The 18,271-nt window shown below is 43.5% G+C and overlaps 2 protein-coding genes across 13 annotated transcripts in view; one reads left to right on the forward strand and one right to left on the reverse strand.

Annotated features, from left to right (window-relative positions):
• Positions 1–54: 54 nt before the first annotated feature.
• On the reverse strand, positions 55–4,461 carry PTPMT1 (protein tyrosine phosphatase mitochondrial 1). Of its 2 annotated transcripts, XM_007181226.3 has the most exons (4): positions 3,964–4,455; positions 3,782–3,862; positions 1,638–1,829; positions 55–340 (listed from the first exon to the last, which is right to left on the reverse strand). In XM_007181226.3, exons 1-4 carry the CDS (start codon positions 4,357–4,359, stop codon positions 182–184), a joined length of 828 nt encoding a protein of 275 aa, XP_007181288.1. In that variant the 5' UTR covers positions 4,360–4,455; the 3' UTR covers positions 55–181. The 2 variants fall into 2 exon arrangements, with proteins under 2 accessions (XP_007181288.1, XP_028022024.1); XM_028166223.2 differs by lacking the exon at positions 1,638–1,829 and having other exon boundaries at positions 3,964–4,461.
• A 5,957-nt stretch (positions 4,462–10,418) lies between these two features.
• The window catches only part of CELF1 (CUGBP Elav-like family member 1), a 72,562-nt gene continuing 64,709 nt past the window's right edge, over positions 10,419–18,271 (forward strand). For 7 of the 11 annotated variants that reach the window (XM_007181214.3, XM_007181219.3, XM_007181220.3 and 4 more), the window contains exon 1: positions 10,420–10,593. The gene's annotated coding sequence lies outside the window, so the exon portion shown is untranslated. Of the gene's footprint in view, positions 10,594–18,271 lie in introns of all 11 variants that reach the window. The other 4 variants (XM_057552125.1, XM_057552126.1, XM_057552127.1 and 1 more) reach the window with 2 other exon arrangements.

The raw sequence follows: 18,271 nt of genomic DNA on the forward strand, positions 1-18,271 counted from the left end.
CTTCCTAGTCACACAACAGTGTTATTTCAAGAAAATGAAACAAGACACAGGGAGTGAAATTAACCATTACTTAGCACATTTCTATTATGTCAAGTTTGGGCTTAAGCCCCTTTGGTCCTGTTAAACATTTTCATTCTGTAGCAAGCCAGGGTTGTCCTGAGTTCTTTCTAATCCATGTACTTCACGTCTGTGATGTGTGACAAGTCTCATTCTTTGCTGCTCCTGCAGTGATCACCTTGTGGAACTCTTTGAGAACTTCCAGCTGGCCAGGTCTGATGTAGATGTGTGACCGGATCTTGGTGATGGCTCTTACAGCCTCCTCTGGAGTCCAGTTGTACACCTGAAGTGCAGGGTTGGGAAATCAGAGAAAGAAAGGACCAGGTGTTAAGGTGTCCTTGACCCAATAACACGTGCTAAAGGGCTCTCAGAATTTCATTTTTTAAAAAATTCCACTTTGTGGGGAGTTAGAAGCCATGCCCCACATATTATAAGTGGGAGAGCACTTTAACCCCTTCAATCGAAGTCCCACAATTCTATGCAATAGGCTGGGGGAGGCGAGGGGGGGACACAAATCAGTCTATCTAATTTTTATTCTGCCAAACCCTGGAACTAGAAGGTTGAACACGTGAAGCTGAGATCCTAAATTCAAGCGGGCCTAGGCCTACTAGATGTCCTCTCTGAGCTAGGCTGTTGATTACAAGAGTTTCCTGGAAAGGGTACACAGTCGATGTTTTTATGCAACTTGTCACCATGTCTAGAAAAGAGTACTTTTAAAATTTAACTAGGAGGGCTATCTTTGTGTCCTCAGGATACTTACTGGTTTAGAACTCAATAGAACCAAGAAAGTATAGATTTTTAGCCTGCTGGTTCAGTTCTCACTTTGCCCAAAATATCTCCTGACACCCAGTTTCCAGCAAAACAGAGTCCTAATGACCAAAGCTTTAGTATTGTTAAATCATATATTCACCAGTCCACAGTAACACAAGGCCAGGCTGTTTATCTTTACATTTCCTTTTTCCTTAAACTATCTACATTACTTAGTAAATGCTCTGCAGGGGCCTCACAGGTGACAAAAATGAGCCGGGGGTTTGTAACAGGAAAGGATGGACTAGAGTACTGGCTTCTAAATGTTGTTAAAAGCATCCCACCTGCCGATCATAACAAATTGATAGGCAAAATTCTGTTGGAGCCACTGTTTCTAGAAATTAATGTCCAGAACTTTACTCTGAAATACTTAAAGAAACGTGAGTCCTATAGAGCTGTAAGTGATCAGCACTATTATCTACAGAACTAGATTTCCTGACGTTTATAACAAGTGTTTCTAGCCTTTTGCTGGTAGTAGCATCCTTTGCAACTCCACTTTTTGAGTGCTTGTTCTAGGTCAGTGCTTGACATACTTTCTCATTCAAGCTTCACAACACATTTAGTTTGAGGAAATTGAGCAATGGAGAGGGGAAGCCACTTTGCCTAAGGTCACACAGCTGGCCGGTGACGAAGCCAGAGGTCAGCCTGTCTGCAAAGTTCAGGTGCTTTCCACCTCCCAACAGCCTGAAATTGGGAGCATGGCTCCTAGCAAGGTCTGCCAGTAGACTGGAGATCTGCTGTAAAGGGGACCGGTCCAGAAAGACATTTTCTACCTGAATCAGATATGCTGCCACCATAGTGGCACTTCTGGAACGCCCAGCCTTACAATGCACGTAGACAGACTGGCCTAGCGACTGGTACTTGAGAGCAAACTGGACTCCTTTCTGGAGGTTAGCCAAGGTTGGGACTCCAGTCATGTCTATCGTGCTGAGCCGCAGCTGCTCGACTCCTACATTCTTCCACTCCTGGAACGAGGTCCACCAGCATAGAAAAGAAAATGAAAAAAGCCTGATGTGAATGGTAGGAAGATGGGCTCCCAAGAGGCAGCAAAACAACAAGGAAGCTTCCCGGTTTACTACAATGTGAATATACTGTTTACTGTTTGCCTAAAAAGAAACTTCTTTCAGAAATGTCTTTAAAATGGCTGACCTACATGGCTGGTCTTTCATCACACAACAGCAATGCTACTGAGTTAGGATTATGTCCAAGATTTAAAGTGTTCTTAAAGTACCATTAGTAGCTTTAGTACCAAAGCTAAAGTATTTGAATCTTTAGCTACAAAATACGAGCTGTATAAAATTCATCTACAAAAGCTGTGTAACTAGTTTTGCATGATCCAGCTGCAAGGCTGGACTAGTACGTTTTGCAAGAACTTTCTGTTTCTCTGTCCATAAGCCTCCTCTTTTTTACCACTTTTTTTGAGAGGGTATGTGGTAGAAAATAGAGTTATTTTAAAATTAAAATAATGCACCTACTTTTGTTAGTGCAATATTATCACTTAGGAGGAAGAAAAGAATAAACAGGAGAAATAAGGCCTCTGGCAAACTGGGCAACTTTATTTTTTATTTTGCCCTAAGACTTCAGGTAGGCTCCAGCTACTCTTGATATTAATCATTTTAGCAAACCAGAAACTTATGACTCTGAACGAGGGTCAATATTTTATATAGCTCATGAAATTAACAAAAAACAGCAAAATCTGGCAGCATGGGGCTTATACGTCAATTACATCAGAAACACCTAGGGAGCTTGCTAAATGTTCAGATTCCTGGGACCCCACCCTAAAGTTCCTGAGTCAGAATCTCTGGGGGTTGTACCTAGGAATCTGCTAGTTTAACAAGACTGCCAGGTAATTCTTAGGCATATTAAAATGTGAGAACCACTGCCTTGGAGATTTCTTTTCTCTAGGCTACTGGGATAAGATAGCTGCTTACAAATGTCAATTGCCTCACACCCAGAGACAAACACTTTCTGTCACTTGCTCCACAGGACAGACCACATTAAGGAACATTCACCATTTTGGCTAATAACTCCTGAGGTCTTGTGGCAAAATACTGTGGGAAATCCAAGGAACTGTTACCCATTCTTTAAAAATGTATGCCATCACTGATCAATATATTTTAAATGTGAGTCACAGTTTTTTTAAGATTTCAAAAAAATCTACAGTTGAAATAACTGCAATGTTCATTAGGCCCTATCAGTACAGTAAACAAGAAAGATAATTGTGCAGTGTTAATAGAAGTCAAACACTATAAAGATAGGGCAACATCTAATAACCATTATGAACAGTTCCACAAATAAGCATTCACATCTAATGAAAATTATGTTTTAGGCCTGAACTTTATTTATGACAGTGCTTTGGAGTTCCACTATCATCTCTGACATATAAATAAAATTCCCTCAAATCAAAACCAAATGAACCCTATGCAGTTTTTGCAATGGGTTGTTTTATGATAAATTTACCAGGGATTGGCCGTAGCTTTTCTTTTTACAGTTTATAGGGCCTTCATCTTGAATATCTAACAGTGTCTGATCCATACTTAGTGCTTAGTAAGTGTCAAATGAATGAAAGTAAGCCACAGAAAAGTTGCCTTTCAGTTCTGGTTACTGATTTGAATTACCGAAATTAAGAATACATTTGTGCACAAAGGAATAATCAAAGTTTGTCAACTCTACTTTTAAATGCCTTTCACATCAGTTTTTATTTCACAATTAGTTTCTACCCCCAGCAGCAGCCATTTAAGCTTAGAGGACCAGATCCTCCTCCTGAGGCAAAAAAGCCTGGGACGCCGGTCTCTGCGGCAAGGTCACCTACAGCACCCCCTCCCCCAACCTCCTCCGGCTCGCCAGGCCCTGGGTGGTGGGCGAGGCCGGCGGGGCGCCTCGGCCCCAGCTCTGCCCACGGACCCTGGCGCCTCACCTTTGGGGAGTTGCACAGGAACCTCGTCTCATACTCCTCGTTCATGGTTATCAGCCCTCGCACGTTCTCGTCCTGTACCAACTGCCGAGGCAAAGAGGGGGCTCAGAAAGGTCCGCCGAGGCCCGGGCGGCGCTCGCCTGGCTCCCAGCCCCGGCGCGGCCCGGCCTCCCGGCCCGGCTCACCCGGCGAGTCATGTTCCGCAGCGGTAGCGCGCCCAGCAGCACCGTGTTGTCGATACGGTTGTACCAGTCGCGGTGCGCCGGGCCCGGCATCTTCCCGCGGAACAGTGTGTACAGCAGCGTCGGGTAGAAGAGCACCCGGGCCAGGCCGGCCTCCAGCAACGTGCCGGCCGCCATCCTGCCCCACCCGGCCGGGCGCAGCGAAGACCTGCCCACTCCCGGGCTCGCGGGGGGCGGCCGCGAGGAGGGCCAGAAGAGCGACGAGGCCGAGGACTGCGAGTCGTCCGCGGCCTCCAGCGAAGGCGATACGGCCGGCGCGGGCCTCCTGAGCGCCGAGACCTCGGGCCCGGCCCCCAGGGACACTTCGGGAGAGCCTGGGCCCAGTGGGACCGGCACCATGTCACGGGAGGAGGGGCCGCCGGCCTCGGGGGAGGGACCAGGGCTTCCCGGGCGGGAAACTGGGACCCCTGACGAGGGAGGGCGCGTCCTCGGTCCAAGGTTGTGAGTCTGCCGCGTGTGAAACTGTGACCGCTGCCTGTGCCATTGACCCCCCTCCCGAGGGAGGGGGCTGTGACTCAAGGTGAGGAGGTCTCTGACCCCTGAGTGTGAAACTGTGACCCCGACCGAGGGAGGCGGGGCCCTGGCCAGTGGCCAGTGGGCCTGTGACACCTTCCCCAGTTACCGGCTAGAGGGAGGGGACTGTTATCCCAGGTGAGGGTGTGACCCCACCAAAGGGGAGACGTGACAAGGAGACTCTCTGGTAGGGGGAGCCCTGAAGGGGAGAGTGGAAGGGACTTTGAGCTTTTAAGTAGAGAAGCTTGGTGGAGAGGCCCTGATCCTGGACAAACAGGGGACCTGGGTTCATCTGGCCCTTCCTTCCCAACACATCCCCTATCTGCCTGAATTCACGGCTCCCTCCTCCTGCACAAACTGCAATCAGTGTGTGTGTGTGTGTGTGTGTGTGTGTGTAATGAAATATATATATATATAATGATACCTACACTATTTATGAAAATATATTAATATTAAACATATTTTGATAAACTTAAATATAAAACCCACAACCTGCAAATAGGCGAGAGGAATAGTTGTAATGCTGATTATTTATATTTAAATAGTACTCTGAAACGTGCATCTTGTGCTTTTTAAAAAATTTTTATTTATTTATTTATTTATTTATGGCTGTGTTGGGTCTTCGTTTCTGTGCAAGGGCTTTCTCCAGTTGCGGCAAGCGGGGGCCACTCTTCATCGCGGTGCGCGGGCCTCTCACTATCGCGGCCTCTCTTGTTGCGGAGCACAGGCTCCAGACGCGCAGGCTCAGTAGTTGTGGCTCACGGGTCTAGTTGCTCCACGGCATGTGGGATCTTCCCAGACTAGGGCTCGAGCCCGTGTCCCTTGCATTGGCAGGCAGATTCTCAACCACTGCGCCACCAAGGAAGCCCCCCTTGTGCTTTTTAAAAAGGTTTATCTCCTTATAAAAATAATACATATTCATAACAACTGGAAAATACAGGAAAGTAGCATAATCCCACCACCTCAAATACATTTGTTTTTTCTTCCAGTTTTCTTTTCCATGTGTACCATTAAAATTTTTTTTATAACAGCTTTATTGAGATATAATTCACATACCATACAATTCATCCATTTAAAGTGTACAGTTCAATGGTTTTTAGTATATTTGCAGAGTTGTGCAACCATCATCACAATCAGTTTTAGAATATTTTCATATCCCCCAAAGAAACCCCATACCAATTAGTAGTCACTCCCCATTTCCCCTCAACCCACCAGGCCTAGGTACCCATTAATTTACTTTCTGTTTCTATAGATTTGCCTGTTTTGGACATTTCAAATAAATGGAATCATATAATATGTGTCCTTTGTGTCTGGCTTCTTTCACTTAGCATAATGTTTATAAGATTCACCCATGGTATAGCAATATCAGTACTGTATTTCTTTTTATTGCCAAATAATATTTCATTGTATGGATATACCACATTTTGTTTCTCCGTTTATCAGTTGATAGGCATTTGGGTTGTTTCCACTTTTTGGTTATCTTGAATAATGCCCCTGTGAACATTCATATACAAGTTTTTGTGTGAACTTACGTTTTCATTTTTCTTGGATATCTATCTAAGAGTGGAATTTTGGGGCCATATGATAATGCTATGTGATTTATGTGTATCATTTTAAAAAGTCATTCATGTCATGTTGATAAAGTTTTGTATCACGATTTTTTTCCCACTAAATGTGCCATAAGCACTTTCTTTTCTTTTTTTTTTTTAATATTTATTTATTTATTTTATTTATTTACTTGGCTGCGCCAGGTCTTTAGTTGCGGCATGCGGGATCTAGTTCCCTAACCAGGGGTCGAACTGGGGCCCCCTGCATTGGGAGCATGGAGTCTTAACCACTGGACCACCAGGGAAGTCCCCATATGCACTTTCAATATTGCTACATTGTATTTGTCATTTATAATAAACCTAATTAGTATACCATAATGTGATCATTCTATTATTAGACATACAGGATATTTCCAAATTTTTGTTATAAAACATTTCTAGCATGAAATTTTTTTCTGTATTTTCTATATTTAGAATTACTATATTAGGATAGGTTCCTAAAAGTGGAATTACTGTGTCAAAAGATAGTTTACAGTTTTTGCTTTATTTAAAGTATATAACCTGAAAAGTTCCTTCCTTACCCCCAAACCCACTTTTCAGAAATACAGATTTTTTTTTTAAGAGTATTTTTTTATATAAATTTATTTATTTATTTATTTTTGGCTGCATTGGGTCTTTGTTGCTGCACTCCGGCTTTGTCTAGTTGCGGTGAGCGGGGGCTACTCTTCATTGCAGTGCACAGGCTTCTCTTTCCGGTGGCTTCTCTTGTTGCAGAGCAGGAGCTGTAGGTGTGCGGGCTTCAGTAGTTGTGGCAGGCAGGCTCAGTAGTTGTGACTCGCGGGCTCTAGAGCACAGGCTCAGTAGTTGTGGCGCACAGGCTTAGTTGCTCCGCGGCATGTGGGATTTTCCCGGAGCCGGGCTCAAACCCATGTCCCCCGCCTTGGCAGGCAGATTCTTAACCACTGCGCCACCAGGGAAGTCTGGAAACAGAAATTTAAACCACAGTAAAGTATCACTCCACTTCTACCAGAATGACTGAAATTAAAGGACTGATAATACCAAGTGATGATGAGGATGCACTGTTAATATTTTAATAAATATTCTTTCTGGGTTTTGTCTCTTTCAACAAACACATTCTCTAACAAAAATGGGATCGTTCTGTACCTGTTAATTTGTTACCTGCTTTATTCACTAAGCATGTGTCATGAACATTTGCCCACAATTAAATATTTTTCTGTATCATTATTTGAAAATATATATAATATTCTAGGCTATGGCTATATCATATACTTTATTAAGTATACGATATACTTGATGAAGTATATCGAGTGTATATTTTTGTATCAGATTTTATGTTTTTGTATCAGATTTTATGCTATTCCAACAATGTTATGATCCATAATACATCAGTACATCTCTGCTTTTTTTTTTTTTTTTTTTTTTTGCTGCATGGTGTGGTGTGTGGGATCTTAGTTCCCCGATCAGGGTTGGAACCCATGCCCCCTGCATTGGGAGCGTCCAAGTCTTAACCACTGGACCGCCAGGGAAGTACTAGTACATCTCTGCTCTTATCCTGATTATTTTCTTAAGGAAAGCTCCTAGAAAGATATGTAAACTTTCAAATTCCTCCAGACAGACTATCTGAATTTTACTCCCACCAGCACTTGGAAAAGGCTTGCTTTCCCGAACCCTTGTTAACATTTTTAAAAACAAATCTTAATCAATTTGGAAGGCAAAAAATGAAGCAGGGAGCTTTTTATACTCATTTATATCTCACATCAGGCTTTTTTGTATTTGGACTGTTTAGTGTTTTGTCTATATTGGGAAGCCCTTTGAAGTTAGAAGAATGTGTGTTCTTCATGTAATTGTTCTTCCACCCAACTCTGGGGTAATGGACTCTGGCCTTCCTTGGTAACTATATGCAAGAATGACACTAGCGCCCTGCAAGGAGTGGCCCTAAGTCAAGGGGCAGGTAAAATGGGGAAAGTTACTGGTCGCCCTTTGAGAAATATCTGTTGAGCTGGACACTGTGAAAAGCATTGGAGAGACAAGAGGATAACAAGACAGGTGTGGTCCCTGCTCTCATTTAGCTCATGGTAGGTTGCAGGAAGTTTCTGAATGCTAAACAATTCATTCTCTTTTTTCATACTCAGCACCAAGATATGTCTATTCATTAATTCAACAATATTTATTGATGAATTGGGGAGTTGGATGAAGGTGGTCAAAAGGTACAAACTTATTGTTATAAGATAAATAAGTACTAGGGATGTAATGTACGACATGATGACGATAGTTAACATAGCTTTACGATATATTTGAAAGTTGTTAACAGTAGATCTTGAGATTCTCATCACAAGGACAAAAAGTATCTGTATGAGATAATGGATGTTAATTAAACTTATTGTGGTAATCATTTCACAATATATGGAAATCAAATTTTAAAAAAAACCCGGTATTTATTGAGCACCTACATGGCATTATTTTAGGCCCGGAGGATATAAAACAGACAAGATCCCTATTCCCATAGAGTTTACCTTCTGGTGTGGGAAGACTACAAATAAAATATGTAAAATATGAAGTACAAAATATACTATGTTAGATGGTGATAAGTGCTTTGGATAGAAACAAAGTGGCATAGGGAAGGTGGGAGGGAGGGAGATGCAAGAGGGAAGAGATAGGGGAACATATGTATATGTATAACTGACTCACTTTGTTATAAAGCAGAAACTAACACACCATTGTAAAGCAATTATACTCCAATAAAGATGTTAAAAAAAAAAGAAACAAAGTGGCAAAGGGGGACTGGAAACACAGATGTATGTGTGTGTAATTTTTTTTTTTTTTTTTTTGTGTGTGTGTAATTTTAAATAGGGTGGTCAGGGAAGGCCGAACTGAGAAGGTGACATTTAAGTCAAGACCTGAAGGAGGTGAGGAGGTGAACCACATGGATATCTGGATGATTCTATGGCACAAAAAGGAACGGGACAGATTCTCTGCTTAAAAGGTTTCTACAATCTACAGCAGCTGGGAGACAAATATAAAATTAATTGTGGTAATGTATGTGACAACATTCTATAAGCTATAATGGTCTATAAATGTAAGATGTTTTCAGTAAATTACACATAAAACTATTAACAAGAACAAGATCATATATCAGTATTACAAATGTATATAAAATGATAAACTACACAGTACAACTAAGGAATATGATAGTGTACAATTTAGGGGCTAATTGTTCAGATTTATATGGTACCAGAAACACTGTGGTTAGTTTTTTTTTTCCCCCACGGGGGAAAGAGGTGCTTCCAACACATGGGAAAGCCTTTGAGGCTTCTGCTTGGGAGTCCACTTATTTTTTTGCGGTAAGGTTGGGTATAATCAGTATTTGCGGGTAGAAGAATTATTTGCTCTGGGAAGCCAGATGTTACAGAGAAATCATTTGCAAACCCATGAGTTATTTGCATGTTTGGGGCCAGAAAGTCCCTGAACTAAGTTTTCTTTCTCTATCTGCATTTTATTGTCCCACAAGGTGTAGAACTTGCGGAATAAATGACCTTTTAAACAAACGAACGAACGAAGGAATGAACTATTGTACTGTTTGCATTCCACCTAGATCCTGGGATTCCTGGGTCACTCTGAAGGAGGTCTTCAGGGACCTAACCTGGGTTACTGATTTTTTTTTTTTTTTTTTAGTTGGGGGAGAAGCAGGTTAGGGCTGGAACATCAGTCTCTTAACAGAACCCTTATGAGCTTCCGGGCGCTGCAAGGATTTTTGCAAGGTTGTGAGTTCACACAGCTGATCATGCTGTTAGAAAGCATTCCCCTAACTCTGAAAGCTTGCAATACACTCACATTCCACATCTCAGCAGAGAAGGAAGGCCTGGATCCTGTTGCTTATCTGCTGGGGTAGAAAGGAGGGTGTGTCATGTGCCCAGCGCTGGCCAAGCACCATCCCATTCACTCATTCGTTCATTCATCAAATATTTTATTATGCGCATATTCAGTGCCAAGCAGAGCTCCTTGCCCACTAGTTCATCCAGAACTCCTGTGGAGAGCCGAGAACTTCAGGGTCTCAGGCCGGGGGTCTTCCTCCAGCAGAGCTCCGAGACAAAGAGATGTGCCCTTGCCGCTCCTTGAGCTGAGGGTTCCGCCCGAGGCCCCGGGGGCTCCTGCGGAGCTGCTTCTCCACTTCCCAGCCCGAGGGGGCGCTGCAGCGCCGGGCGCTCGACCCGCCCCTGAGCACTGCTCCGCTCGGATCGGCGCTGCCGGCCGCACCACTGTGGTACGTTCCCTCAAGCCGCCCTCCCCCTCCTCGTCGGCCCTCCCCGCCGGTGGTAGGTGCCGGAAGTGCCGCCATTTTGGAGTGTTCTGCTCGGGCGGCAGCGGCGGCGGCGGCGGCGGGACGCGGAGGCTCCCCCGGGACTCGGCCTCAGCAGTGAGGAGGCGGCGGCGGCGGCGGCTGCGAAGGAGCAGGCAGCAGCTGAGGCAGCGGCGGGCTCAGGTGCAGCCGCTGGTGAGTGCGGCGGCGGCTGGATAACGGGCCGCGGGTGGGAGGGAGGGAGCGAGGGAGGGAAAGGGGCAGGAGGGAGGCGCCGCGGGGCGGGTCCGGTCCGGGCGGCCGCGGGTCACAGGGCCCTCTAGGCGCGCCCGTTCCTGGTTCCCCGCGCCTCGGAGACAGGTCAGCGATCTCCTGCCTTGTGTCGGAGTCCTCAGCTACCCGCGTCCCGCCGCGCCGGCCTGACGCGTGCCCCCGCGCCCAGGGAGATCCGCCCTCCTCGTGGCCTTGCCCCTCTCTCCGCGCCCTTTGCCTTCATTCTCCGGGCTCTGAGGGCTCCGTTCCCTGCCCAGGGGTAGCTCCGTCCTCCTTTTTCCGGCCGCCGTGCCAGACCCAGGCTGCCTGCCTCGGACACCCTTTCCCTGCTCCTGTCGCCCCACGTGTTCTTGGTGCTTACCCTTGGGGGGGGGTCCCCAGGACCCCCGCCTCTGGAGCGCAGCGCTTCTCCTCAGGAGCCTCGAAAGCCCCCCTTTCCTCGTCCCAGGTCCGCTAGGGCCTTGGCTCGCCCTCCCCCCCACGTCAGGTGCTCACCCGTTATGGCCTAGTAGCGGGGCTGGATTCTCGCACCCGGGAGCGCGGAGAGCACGGTGAGGAGCTTTCTTCGCTAAGGAACTGGCTTTGGATTTAAAGCCGCTGGTGTCTTGGTTGTGGTCCTTGGAACAGGATGTTGTTTTAATTCTCTAAGACGGTTGCACAGGCTCTAAGCAGCTTCTCCTTGGTTTAGGCTCGTCCCCGTAGTTGAGGGGAAGGTGGTGCGATTTTGGTCGGAGCCTGCTTTAGCAAAATGGAATCTTTTTCTCGCCAGCAAAGTTAATGCTGTAGTTTTATTACCTTCGAGGGAGAAGGCTGTATAATAGTGTCAGATAGCGTGGAGTGCTTTATAACGTCTTCAGTGTAAGAGGTAACAGGTACCCGATGAATCGTTTACAGGAACTTCACCCTTAAGAAAGGTCTCTTCGCTTTCTTTGATTCTCTGTAGATCGAAGAGGTTTTAATTTCATTCTTTCACCTTTTCCACAAGTGTTGGGTTGGTTCTTTTCCACAAGTGTGGCATCTCTCAGAGTGGTACGCAGTTTTCAGTTTCTCCTTAAATTCTTGCTGGGGAAGAGTCGTCTCTGAGAACCACCAAGGGTTTTTTCTGTTTTAACATTAATGAGTCCACTTGGAAAATCATCCAGTTACCATAGCGTGCATAAACTATCGCTACAGGTCCCTCCCCTCCCCCCGTGTTTTTATATTCTAATAGCTTGACTTACAGTATGTGGTTTCTAATCATGAGTTAGCCAGGATTGAAGCATTGCTGTTAGGAAAGCGAAGCAGGAGCTTTCAGCTGTTGTTTTAACCTGGAAGTTTATGGTTTCCCCAGCGGTTCTTTCGTCTTGACTGTCCACCACCTGTTTCCATTAAGAATGGCCCTTGGCCCAGAGCATAGGCCTCAACTTCTCTCCAACCATTGATTTTTGCCCATGGGGTTATTTTCTCCTCAGATGGTATCTAGACTTAAAATCCATTAGCTGGTGAGATAGAATATCTTTTCCAACCACTTCACTTTTCAGATGAGGAAACTGAGGCTCCCGAGGTTATTTGCCCAAGATTATGTAGCAGGTGCTCTTACAACAGTTTCAACATAGGTTTTTTTTGTTTTTTTTTAAATACAATATCATGAGCAATAATGCAAATTGCCCTTTAAGATGTGATGGAATGGAAAGGGCCCCAGGCTTGGAGTTGAAGGCCTGAATTGTAATCCTTGGTCTGTTACTAGCTCTACAACCTAGACCAAGTCACTGTTTCGAGCCTCAGCTCATTCTCATCTGCAAAATGGAGGAAATCGTGTCTGTTTTCACCTGGTGCCAATTCAGCTTCAGTGCAGTAATGTGTGAAAGTGTCTGTAGTATAAGAGGTAGTGAAATTTTGAGCCAGAATGATTTATTTTTCTGAAGATTTCCATTTATTTTTGTTATTACAGAAGTTACAGATTCATTATTAAAAATGCAGATAAGCCAGAAAAAAGAGAGAAACTCACCTTTAGTCCCACCACTCAGAGGTGATTGTTAATATTTGTGGTCTTTATCTTATTATCCTTTTTATATGCTGTAGAAATGTTTATTATTTTAACAAAATACGCTTATCCTAGTTACAGTTTTTTGATATGTTTTTAAGTTTAGTAGTAGGTGATAGGTATTGACAACCACATTTTAAATGATGCACTGTGTTTAAGCTCCAGCACATATGAGTTAGGCCAGTGGATATCCCAGCATGGGAGCAGAGAATTTGCTGTTTTAAACATGCTGGGCTTGAAGAAGAGAAGAGGAAGGACAGAGACCTAATGTTTATTGTACATCTACTATGTGATTTTTTTTTTTTTTTTTTTTTAATATTTGGGCTCTGCTGGTAAACGTGGAGTGTGAGTCGTGAATTCCATGCCCCCTCCTGTGACTGCCACTGCAGCTTCTTTAACTTAATTTTCCTGTGAGGCCAGATGTAATAAGGAACTGGGAAGTTACAAGGTGGTGGTGGTGTGCCTTGGAAAGGGAAAGAGAAGAGCTGTCACCTGGAGGCCAGGGTGAAGAAGTTGGAGGAAGTAGGAGCATAGGCTCCTCTGCTCAAGGCTTTGGGTACTTCCAACAAATTGCTCTGTTTTCTGTAAACCAGTGAGTGAAGCTCACTGGATTTGGTGAAACTCTGTGTGCTCTGCCTTTTTTTTTTTTTTAACAGCTTTATTGAGATATAATTCACATACCATGCACTTCAACAGTTTTGGTATATTGCATTATTAATTTTAAAAAATTGTGGTAAAATATATATAACAATTTTCCATTTTAACCATTTTTTAATATTTACATTTTTTTAACGTAAAAAACACATAACCTAAAATTTAGCATCTTAATTATTTTTGAGTGTACAGTTTTGTAGCATTAAGTGCATTCATATTAATGGGAAACAGATCTCCAGAACCTTTTCATCTTCTAAATCTGAAACTCCATACCCATTAAACAACAACTCCCATTTTCTCCCTCCTCCCACCCCAGCCTCTCATAACTACCATTCTACTTACTGCTTCTGTGAATTTGACTACTTTTAGGTATGAGTGGATTCACAACAGTATTTGGCTTTTTGTGACTGGCTCATTCACTTACTATATCTTTAAGGTTCATCCATGTTGTAGCATGTGACAGGATTTCTTTCCTTTCGAAGGCTGAATAATATTCTATTATATGTATATACCACATTTTGTTTATCCATTTATCTGTTGATGAACACAAGTTGTTTGTACCTTTTGGCCATTGTGACTAGTGCTGCTATGAATATGGGTGTGCAGATATCTCTTTGAGACCCTTCTTTCAATTCTTTTTTCTTTTTTTTAGTATTTATTTAATTAGGCTGCTCCAGGTCTTAGTTGCAGTGTGCGGATCTTTAGTTGCGGCATGCGTGTGGGATCTAGTTCCCTGACCAGGGATCGAACCCGGGCCCCCCTGCATTGGGAGCGTGGAGTCTTAACTACTGGACCACCAAGGAAGTCCCCCTTCTTTCAGTTCTTTTGGATAATATTCAGAAGTGAATTGATGGATCATATGGTGGTTCTGTTTTTAATTTTTTGAGGAACCTCCATACTGTTTTCCATAACGATCCCCCTATTTCACAATCCCACCAACAGTGCACAAGGATTCTAATATCTCCACATCCTCACCAACATTCGTTTTTTTTTCTTTTTTTTTTTTTTTGGCCGCGCCACGTGACATGCAGGATCTTTGTTCCCCAACCAGGGATCGAACCCATACCCCCTGCAGTGGTAGCTCGGAGCCCTAACCACTGGACCGCCATGGAATTCCCTTTTCTTCTTTTTTAATAGTAACGGTCCTAATGGGTGTGAGGTGGTCTCTCGTGGTTTTGATCTGCATTTCTCTGACTAACGATGTTGAACATTTTTTCATATGCTTGATGGCCATTTGTATGTCAACTTTGCAGAAATGCCTATAGAAGTCTTTTGCCCATTTTTAATTTTTTTTTTTTTTTTGGCTGCATTGGGTCTTCGTTGCTGTGCGCGGGCTTTCTCTAGTTGCGGCGAGCGGGGGCTCCTCTTCGTTGCAGTGCGTGGGCTTCTCATTGCGGTGGCTTCTCCTGTTGCGGAGCATGGCCTCTAGGCGTACGGGCTTCAGTAATTGTGGCACGTGGGCTCAGTAGTTGTGGCTTGCAGGCTCTAGAGCACAGGGTCAGTAGTTGTGGCGCACGAGCTTAGTTGCTCTGCGGCATGTGGGATCTTCCTGGACCAGGGCTCGAACCCGTGACCCCTGCATTGGCAGGCGGATTCTTAGTGCCACCAGGGAAGCCCCCTTTGCCCATTTTTAAAAATCAGATTTTTGTTGTTGTCGTTCTTGTTGAGTTGTAGTTCTTTATGTATTCTGAATATTAATCACTTAATAGATACATATGATTTACACATAGTTTCTCCCATGCCATTTCACTCTGTTGTGTCCTTTGATGTACAGAATTTTAAGTTTGATGGAGTCTCATTTGTCTGTTTTTGCTTTTGTTGCCTGTGCTTTTGGTGCCTTATCCAAGAAACCACTGCTAAGTCCAGTGCCCTGAAGCTTATACCCTGTTTTCTTCTAGGAGTTTTATAGTTTTAGGTTAAGGTCATTTTAACCCTTTTTTTTTTTTTTTTTTGGCCGTGCCATGCTGCTTGGCTTGCAGGATCTCAGTTCCCCCAACCAGGGATTGAACCCAGGCCATGACAGTGAAAGCCTGGAATCCTAACCACTAGGCCACCAGGGAACTCCCCCATTTTAACCATTTTTAAGAGTACAATTCAGTGGCATTAAGTGCGTTCACAGTGTTGTGCAGTCATCACCACTCCTCTGTTTGGAAAATTGAAGTTTTCTTCACCCCAAAGAGAAACTCTGTAACCATTAAGTAATAACCATCCATTGCTCCCTCCTCCTAGCCCCTGGTAACCTCTGGTCTACTGTCTGTCCCTGTGAATTTGCCTATTGTGGATATTTCATGTAATTGGAATCATAATATTTGTCCTTTTGTGTCTGGCGTATTTCACTTAGCACAGTGTTTTCAAGGTTTGTCCACTTGTAGCACGTATCAGGACTTCGTTCCTTTTTGTGGTTGAATTCCTCTCCTTATTGGGGTCAGGGATGTCTCTTTCATCTTGGTATCTTGCTCTCTCTTGGTGCTCCATAAAGGCTCTTGAATTGGTTAGAATTCATGCTCTTCATGTGGATTACCAATTACCGGGGGATGTCCACTGACATGCTCAAATCTCTGGAAAAATTCAAACATATCAGTGTGCTTAAAAGTATGTAACAGTAATGCAGATCACGGTTAACAGCATCATTTCTAATTTCTAATCTAATGATAATTTCTAGTCATTTTCAAAATACAGATTATGTACAGAAGAAGTGTCACATAAAGAGAAGGTATAGGCAAGTTTCTGCTTTTGCTGTATAATTAATATATGAGTGTTTTTTGTTAGAGGGGTGGAATGATATCCAGGTATTCCATGTTGTATAAAGTTTATAAACCTGGCATTTAATGGCCTGCTTAGAATTAATAACGAATACTTTGAGGGTAAGAGCATTTTGAAGGTTATCATAAGCCTCCCAGTTTGTTTTAGTATATTCAGAGTATTCTCATGCATGAAAGGCTTTCTTCTATTTTTTTTTTTATAAATTTATTTATTTATTTACTTTTGGCTGTGTTGGGTCTTTGTTGCTGCACGTGGGCTTTCTCTAGTTGCGACGAGCGGAGGCTACTCTTCGTTGTGGTGCATGGGCTTCTCTTGGGGAGCACGGGCTCTAGGCACGCGGGCTTCAGTAGTTGTGGCACACGGGCTCAGTAGTTGTGGCTTGTGGGCTCTAGAGCACAGGCTCAGTAGTTGTGGTGCATGGGCCTAGTTGCTTTGGGCATGTGGGATCTTCCCGGACCAGGGATGGAACCCGTGTCCCCTGCATTGGCAGACGGATTCTCAACGACTGCGCCACCAGGGAAGCCCCTCAAGGCTTTCTTCTTAAGGTGAACTTTTACTTAATTTTTTGGAGGTTCATAACTGATTTTGAGCTGCTTGATTGTCTACTTTTCTTCTCTTTGCTTTTTGGACCTAGCCTCCAACTCCCATTTTCCTCCTCCCCAGTAAGTAATAAAAGGAGTTTAATATTAATCCTTGGGACATGGGATGAACTGAAAGTTTTATTTGGTTAACCCTTTTGTCCCAAAGAGGTATAGTAAATTCCCTACATAAGAACGAGTTCCATTCTGAGAGCGCATTCGTAAGTCCAGTTTGGTCATAAGTCTAACAAAGTTAGCCTAGGTACCCTGCTAACACAATCGGCTATACAGTACTGTACTGTAATAGGTTTATAATACTTTTCACACAATGCATAAAAAACAAACAGAAAAAACATTTTAAATCTTTCAGTACAGCACCTTGAAGAGTACAGTGGTAGAGTACAACAGCTGCCATACAGGGGCACGTTCGCATCTTTGAAAGTTTGCAACTTGAAGGTTCGTACGTAGGGGACTTACTGTATAACAGGCCTCACAGTACTTAGCACATGGGATTTTATTTTTGTGTTAGGGAGGATTTATATACCTCTCTTTCTTTATTTTTCTCTTTTTTTGGCTACGTTGGGTCTTCATTGCTGCATGCGGGCTTTCTCTGGTTGCGGCGAGTGGGAGCTACTCTTTGTTGCAGTTGCATGGGCTTCTCGTTGTGGTGAGGTGGCTTCTCTCGTGTGGCGCGCGGGCTTCAGTAGTTGTGGCGCGCGGGCGTAGTTGCCCTGCGGCATGTGAGATCTTTCCAGATCAGGGATCGAACCCATGTCCCCTGCATTGGCAGGCGGATTCTTAACAACTGCGCCACCAGGGAAGTCCCCGTATACCTCTTTTTCAAACAACGTGAACCATTCTTTTGTCCAGAATTATTCCTTGATTCTTGATTATTTTTGGTAATTAAAAGTAGAATGTATCATGGAAGTTTAGGTATTTCACTATACGTTTGAAACAAGAATTAACTTTCTATGTAGGTTTTCTGAGTGGAACTTATACAGATTCTGCTAGTTGGTTGCTATTAATATAATCCTGTATTTACCTGCACACTGTGCTATGGCATTCTGAAATGGTCAAAGAGCAAGTAAAATGAAACAAGAAAATTTTTTATGCTAATTTTTTTTATTGGGGTATAGTTGATTCACAAAATTATATAAGTTTCAGGTGTACAACATAGTGATTCACAATTTTTTAAAGGTTATACTCCATTTATAGTTATTATTAAATATTGACTATATTCCAAAACAAGAAATTTTGAACAAAATCTACAGAATTAGTCTTCTCATAATTGAGAGTTGATTCTAGGATATTTCGAGTTCTTAAAATTGGTTTGAAACCTGTGGTTTGAAAGAATGATGTGACTTGACTGGGGTTTATAAGCATTGCTTGGGAGGGTAAGTTTGACAGCTCCAGCCTTTGGGGTTAAAAATTGGTAATATCACCGTGTGACCTTAACATTTCTGAGTCTTTTTTCTCATCTTTAAAATGGAGATAACTAACTTGGAATGTAATGTGAGAATTAATTAAGATAACTTAAGCTAGGCACTGAATAGTGCCTGGTACAGTGTTGATAATGCTATTT

The sequence above is a fragment of the Balaenoptera acutorostrata genome, chromosome 9 (assembly GCF_949987535.1).
Source record: "Balaenoptera acutorostrata chromosome 9, mBalAcu1.1, whole genome shotgun sequence".
NCBI classification, from domain to species: Eukaryota; Metazoa; Chordata; class Mammalia; order Artiodactyla; family Balaenopteridae; genus Balaenoptera; species Balaenoptera acutorostrata.